This window comes from Myotis davidii, unplaced genomic scaffold, assembly GCF_000327345.1.
Source record: "Myotis davidii unplaced genomic scaffold, ASM32734v1 scaffold44, whole genome shotgun sequence".
NCBI classification, from domain to species: domain Eukaryota; kingdom Metazoa; phylum Chordata; class Mammalia; order Chiroptera; family Vespertilionidae; genus Myotis; species Myotis davidii.
Window position 1 is genome coordinate 401,725 of NW_006299705.1, and position 7,757 is coordinate 409,481.

A 7,757-nucleotide genomic window follows, 5' to 3' on the forward strand; every position below is an offset into this window, starting at 1 on the left:
TTCCGGCCCTGCTTCCTCTCCCCACCCCTCCAACAATAGCCCCCTCTTGATTTCTGTTCCAAGAGAGAACGGTGAGTCCCCAGTGCAGAGGAAACTCGAAGGATTCTTTCCACAGGGTTTGCTAACTGGGGAGAGTGAGGTGTATGCTCTGGCATCTGCTCCTTGGTGTTGATGCTGGGGACCCGGCCCCCCCACTTCTCCCCGAGGACACAAGGCAGTAGCAGGGCTTCTTGTCCTCATTCTCCAGCAAAGGAGAAAGCTGGCAGAGTCTCTCTCTTTCCTGGAATGACTCTGAGCTACTCTCCCTTGCACCGTTGCTTCTAAATATTTTTTCAAACTGCTGAAAAAGCTGAACATCTTTTTGGGGTGATGTCCCTAAAATACTTGCCACTGCCCCTGCTGAGACTTTCTTACCCTGGGCCAATATTTTTGTGGACTAGACAGAGACCTGGGCCCCTCCCCAGACTCATTAGACCTGGGGAAAGGCCTAGGAATCCGCCGCAGGTGATTCTGAAGTTCGGTGCTCAGAACCCACTTGAAAAGCAGTATCCCAGACCTTTCCTCTCTGAGATTATCAGGGTCCCTCGGGATGGGGTTAACTTGCTGAGTGAGATCACAGAAATCATGCCTAATGCTGCCCAGAGCTGAAGAGACCCAAGACTTGTCCAGTAACACCGCTATCCGGGAGGGAGCGATGTTGTCTCAGACAAGGTCAAAGTTAACCTGGTAACTCTTTGGAACAGGGACCTACACTCCAAAATCAATCTGTGTACACGTCAGGGCACAGCCCTAAAGCAGTGCTGCTCAGACCTGAATCACATGGAGATCGCCCTAACATGCTGATTCTGATGCGGTAGGTCTGGGACGGAGCCTGAGAGTCTAACGAACTCCCAGGTAACGTCATGCTGTTGGTCCTTGGACTACTTTTGAGGAGCACTGCCTTAAGGGACACTTAATTTTAAAATATATATTAATTACAGATGACACCTTCTCCTTAACGAGCAACCGGCAAGCAAGCAAATCAATCTGGTGACCTCGAACACATCACTCGCTTGTAGTTTCTCTGTTAAGCAAGGCGGTTGCCTTTCTGCATCTCTACAATGGGGGTAAGAAAGCACCTACTTCTTAGAACGGGAGGATTAAGTGGAAGGATGTCTGTAGAGCTCTCGGCAGGCCCCAAACGTGATAGTGACTCCTCCATAAATGCTGCCATTGAGGGTGGTGGTGCTCGTCTGGTTATCTCATTCTCCCACTTACGACCAGCCACCATCAGAGAAGGAGGTTTAAGTGAGGCCTTAACGTAGCAAAGGAAAATAGGAGAATGGGTCAGAATTGCCTGTGTGCGCCCTGGTACCTGGCACTAAAGAGACAGGCTTTATCGATGTGAACAGAAAGAGAGCTTCTTTTGTTTCTACCACAAATAACAGAAACCTTAGACCCCCCCCCCCGCAAAGTTATTATTGTATTTATATTTATCACTTTAAATTTGCCAAATAAGTGCCTCCACCCAGGACCTGGTCATTTGGCTGTCTCCATGGCCTAATTACATAAAGGAAAGCACATTGTGCTCCACAAGGATGTCACACTTCCCTCCCTGAACTCACCCCCTCGTGTTTGTATAAACTCAGCCCAAGTGGCATCCCTTTACTTGGGTTTACAGCCCTGCCGAAAAAAACACGGAGCGCTGAGCATTTCCTACGAGGCTGAATCCTGGCTCACGGCTCTATTAGCCACGGGAAAAAAAATGACCATTCTGTCTCCCGTGCCAAAAACAATCTGCTCGCCCCTCATCTGCCCAGAAAACACATGAAAAATAAAATGCAACCAACAGCGTTTCATGTGTATCTGATAAATGTTTATCTCCAGGAGCAAGTGGGTGGCACCCTCCCCAAGCTGGCACAGATCTGCATGGAGCAGCCCATGCACAGAATGGTGGAACCAGCCAGAGTTCCAGTCATTGTAGAGGAGGGGTCAATATGGCAGGCTGGCGTGGCATTGTCCAGACCCCAGAAAACATCTGACTAACTTTTTCACTTATTAACTGCTGCATTTGTCAGTATATAAAGCAGTATATTGTACTCTACAGCCCACTTACTTATTAAGTCATCTATTCAACAAATATTTGTTGTGCATCTACTATATCTATATGCCATGTGTTGTTCTAGGCTCTGGGCATACAGGAGAACACATGAAGTCCTTGTCTTCATGATACTTGTTTTCTCGTGAGCTTACAGATGACACATAACTTTGGATGAAGATGTGTTCTTATTCTTTTCTCTAGAGGTCGTTCTTTCGTCTAGATGTCGCTGGCATTTGGCTAGCTGTTTCTGAAAGTGTACATCAAAATATGTGTTGCCTCTCTGTTCCTGTCAGATGGAGACCTGTGTCTGTTGGCGGTTTACTTTATTGGCCGTATAAACATAGGAGGAAAAATATCAAGTGATTTAGGCAGAAATAAAATCAGGAAAATCAAAACAACTTTTTTTTCTATAAGCTACAGATTTTTCTTATAATTAAAACAGATTCAACATGACTTCTGAGTGTTGTTTTTGTAAACACTATAATCAATTTGCCTTTCCAAAGCAGAGACAAAGTAAAACCAAAAGAAACTCTACCAATATTTTTTAAATAATGAATAGGAAAATGTAGTATCTGTGTTATCCCTGATCACCGAAAGAAGGCATGCTCACTATAAGATATAAATAATACAGAAATGCATAAATCAAAAAAAGCCATGCATACAGAACCACAATATCGATAGATCTCAGTACTTGCTTTTTTACAATTTATATATGTCTGGCTAAAGAGTATTGATCAGTCTCATCAGATTGCTTGACTGACTAGCACATTCCTTACTTTATACGATTTCTAGAATAACTATTGATATATTTAAAACTAATTTCTAGAGAGAACATCCAAAACAGAATAGTAATTCCACTTAAAAACATGGGTCTTAAAACATATGCTTTTATTTATCGTCAGTGCAACCCTGAAGAAGACAGCAAGACACTGACCATCCGTTTGAGAGAATCGCAGGATGTCAGCGTCAGAATCTCATAAATCTTCTAGTGCAGGGGGCAGGAGAGAAGGGTGTAAACAAGCCCGAAGGTGAGCTCTGGTTCAGTCACACACACACACACACACACACACACACACACACACACACACACCACCTTAGGAATCACTGGTTTGGTCCAATCCCATCGTTTCATAGGCGAGAAAACTGAGGTCCAAGCAAGTTAAGAAACCTGTCAAGTCTCCCACACAGGAGGTGGCAGAACAGAACTGAAACATCCGACTCCATCTGGCCTTTGTCTTCTGCACTGAGCTGCGGTGGAAGACACCTTCTGCTAGAACAGTGGTTCTCAACCTTCCTAATGCCGCGACCCTTTAATACAGTTCCTCATGTTGTGGTGACCCCTAACCATAAAATTATTTTCGTTGCTACTTCATAACTGTAATTTTGCTACTGTTATATATCGTAATGTAAATATCTGATATGCTATATGTGTTTTCTGATGGTCTTAGGTAACCCCTGTGAAAGGGTCGTTCGACCCCCAAAGAGGTCGCCACCCACAGGTTGAGAACCGCTGTGCTAGAGCAACCCAGCTTCCATTTGCTCTCTGAAGGTTAAGTTGTCCACACAAATCTCTATTGTATCAGAGCCTCTAATTCTAACTAAAGAACCTCAGGGGTTTGGGTTATTGGTGGTCGATTTGGGTGGGTATTGCAGTTGTATGCTTTGCTTTTGGAAAGTGGAGAGGGAAGTTGAACTAAGATCTAAGTTAAAGAATCATTATTACTTGACAAACTAACCAGCATGTTTGATTTAAAGTTTAGAGTGAGAGAAAAATAGCAGCTGGATAACCCCCCAAACAAACACACACAATGGTGACACCTGTGTTTTGTTTATGGGTGTGAAGGTAAGTGGCTCAATACTAAAATGTTTGAGGCAGGATCTCTGAGGGCGCTGAACCCTTGGTGGGTGAGGCAACATGTTACTTCAAGTCCTTTTCTCTCTAGTTGGCATGGAACTGCCACGATGGTCTCCAACAAAAGTGTTTGCAACCCTCCCCGGCCAGGTCACCAATGACACAGAGCTCGAGAGCTTGGGAAGTGGGTGAAAGGGAGAATGAAAGGTCTACAGCATGACTGCAGTCTCTTCCAACATTCATCTGAATTGAAAACTTTTATTCCAAGACAAACTTTCCCCTGCACAAGCTCTGCTGAACACAGATGGCGTTTTAATGAGGCTAAATCTGGCATTTCCGCCATTATCAAAGGAAACATCAAAACATTTGCCTCTACCTTCCTTTATTTTACAAGAATTTGGGGTTCAGGATAATAATCTTCACTCAATGTGTGCCCAACTTGAAACCTCTGAGGAATAATTTTTGTTCTGATAGACCCTTGGTATAGTATTGATCAAGAAGTATGACACAAATTACAATAGGTGTATTCTATTCCTACATTAAAAAAATACAGTGCCCTTAAGTAATAACACGACTCTTAAAAAGTTACAACTGACATTGACTCCCACTACTTGCCACACATTGTGAAATGCGATGCACAAATAATCTTACTTAATCTTCACAAGAAGTCTATTATGTTGACGCAATTTTACATTTGGGAAAACTGAGGCTTAAAGGGGTTAGTAATCACCTGGAATAAGGCCCACAGTCAGTAAGTCACAAAACTGGAATTCACACCCCAATTTGTGTTACAACAAAGCCCATGCTTTAGTTGCTCTGAGCCACATCCCAGCGCACAGACCTACAGGACACAGCCTAACATCACATTTATGCGACATATTTATAATTTAATTAGAGTATGTGTACAGTTTGGGCACCAATTAATTAATAACATGTTCTGTGTGTCAAATTCTGGACCATTCCGGGCTGGAGTTCCCCTGATGATATCACAAAAGAGCCTCTGATGACCCCAGAGAAGAATCACACACTGGAAGTTTCCACAAATGCCGGCTCACTCCTTGGAATGGAGTGAACACAGATGGGCACTAACCAGACTAAACTAGTCAATGGCTTTTTCTCTGTCAGTAGCTGAATTTGTTTGCCCCATCAAATATTCTCATGGCAAATGACTTAACAAAACGGAAATGTTGAATATATTTTCTTCTTTAAGAGAAAAGAAGATCTCCCGAGCTCTATAACCTCGGGCCGCAGTGAAGACCCGTGCTAGAAGGGGGGCTGTTGGGGGTGCCAGTGGCATATCACCTTTTGCCTTCCTCGTCTTTAGTCAATGCAACTCTGCTGTCACTTTTTAAAAATAGTGTGTTGCATTTTATGTGTTTATCCAGTAACCCAAACTGGAGAGCATTCTGTGATGTTGTTTTAATTGGGCACAAAATTAAATACATTATCAAGGAAAAGCGAAACTGAAAGAAGCAAGTCAAGATCGCAGCCCTGAGTTTTCCACTGGGATCTCAATTGCTGATAAAAGATGCAAAGTGCCCAATCCAATCCGTTCCTGCTACCTTCTGACCAGAAGATCTATGAAATGGGAGCCTAGGGTAGGTGGTAGGGGAGCTGGAAACCACTTCCAACTGTGAGTAGAATGATTCTGCATCCTCAAGCAGGCACTCACTCATCACGTCTCTTTTACATTGCTCATTTTATAGTGCTCCTAAGGAAAGTCTCTTAAAGAAAGGAGAAGAAAAAAAAGTCTGCTAGTGGAACAAGACCTACATAACAATCCAGTTCATTCATATTTTTTCACTCTTATTAAGAGGATGGCTCTTGAATAAAGATTTTGAGTAAAGTTTTTTTAAAAAAATATATTTTATTGATTTTTTACAGAGAGGAAGGGAGAGGGATAGTTAGAAACATCGATCAGCTGCCTCCTGCACACTCCCCATTGGGGATGTGCCGAAAACCAAGGTACATACCCTTGACTAGAATCGAACCCGGGACCCTTGAGTCCGCAGGCCGATGCTCTATCCACTGAGCCAAAGTGGTTAGGGCTTAAGTAAAGTTTAGAATAAAGATTAATTACTTGATTGTGGTTAATGTATAGTCTGGCCAAATTAATTTATAAATGAGAGACTGGCTATTTTTATTACACTCTTCACATCCCAGGTGACTTCAACCAGTAAATTTCATGGAATTTTGTCTGCATGGTTTTTGTCTTTCAACTATTCAACAACTCTGAAGTAAATGATTAATATTAGTAAATTTACACAGCCTTTCCGAGGGACCTTGCTGGCCTATTTTTGACAATGTGATCTTGCTTCCCTCCTGGCTTTTACCATGATGAGTTCTTGGTAACATTATCCTCTCTGACAAACTTAATTAAAACAATCTAGACTTTAAAAAACAAGGTATATGTTTTTAAGCTTGACTGGCTTTCTATGTCGTCCTATTGGGAGTTTGGAAAACCAGGCTCTGGGTGACTATGTCTCAGTTACATCTATAGCTTAGCTCTTCACTGCTACTGACACAAGCGATCAATCTCGGTCCTCCCATCCCAGTTACCTGGTGTTTTCCAAAACTACAGCCACATGCCCCCACCTCTTTGTCTCCTTTTGTGTGGCAGATGACCTCTTCCACTGACGGTGGACAATCAATTTACACCCATCCCGCATGTGGAGCCCGAATACAGAAGCATCCCACACACTGTGCAATTCAAGTGGCATCCCCTTCTTTTTTCCCTCCTACCTCGGTGATGCAGAATAACAGTCATAAATTAGCATTTCTCTTCTGGAGGGTGCTGAGTAGAAAGAAAAGAACAAGAGGAGGGCACCTCAACCTAGACAACGGGTCACAGAAGCCCCAGAGCAAACCACAATTCTTAGCAGACAGCATGGTGAAGTTCCCAACGCAGAGCACCGAGGAGCAGCTGAATTCTCCAATGGGCCACTTCGCACGTTCCAGTGGCTCCTGGTTAATCCAGCCACGTTACCTATGCCCACATTCAGATTTAACACACTGTCCTGCTGAGCCCCAATACACTTCTCTTTCCAGTTCTGCCAGCCTCCTCTCTGCAATGCAACAGTTTTCTCTTTTTTAAAAAAAAATGTATACATATATAAGTTTAAATCCTGGGCCATCCATCAGTTGTCCCCTTGATTACGGATCACACCCAGTAAGGTATTTTCTGGGGAGACGTCCACGGCAGTGCCATCCCAGGGGCGCTGAAATGGAAGCAGAAACGGTTGCATGGGTAACTTACCAGCTCCTGAGTCTGAGTGGCTGCAGCAGCCCCCGGGCTTTACCTGGTCCCCTGCTCTCTCTGTGCCTCTCCCTCTCTCCCTCTTTTTCTCGTGTGCAGACTGCAGGGAACTTAAAGAACTCGCAGGGACAGTGTTTCGAATGACTTAAGAAAGAGAACAGGAACAATACTTCGTTCTCTTTTTCTCAGATGAGTACCTTCGGGAAGAAGGAAGGAAGGGAGGGGAGAGGGAGGAAGTCAACAACCCTTTGCTTTCCTGAAAAAAAATAAGGAAACAGAAGATAGACATCTCATTTTCTCTTAAACAAAATGTTGGAAGGGGCAAAAAAAAAGAAGGAAAAAAAAAAAGCCTTTGAAAAAAGGAATTCTTCAAAAATGCTCTGGGCCCTGGGAGCTTGAAAGAGATGAAAAGCCTCACAGGCCTGGCCTGTCCAAACAAAGGGGGTTCCAGAAGGAGGCTCTCCTGAGCTTGCCGGTCTGGTGTCTGGTTTGCAGAACTGACACAGCCAAAGAGGAACAAATCATCCCTCGGCGACTTGGAGCAAAGGAGAGCTGTGTCTCCTGTGCTA

The 7,757-nt window shown here is 43.7% G+C and overlaps 1 protein-coding gene across 1 annotated transcript in view; it reads right to left on the bottom strand.

Moving 5' to 3' along the window:
* ZNF366 (zinc finger protein 366) overlaps nucleotides 1-7,359 on the bottom strand; it is a 60,976-nt gene extending 53,617 nt beyond the window's left edge. The window contains 2 exon segments of the mRNA XM_006775427.2: nucleotides 1,123-1,294; nucleotides 7,189-7,359. Of these exon segments, the coding sequence (XP_006775490.1) occupies nucleotides 1,123-1,270 (148 nt within the window). The 5' untranslated portion in view covers nucleotides 1,271-1,294; nucleotides 7,189-7,359.
* Between the last annotated feature and the right edge of the window lie 398 nt (nucleotides 7,360-7,757).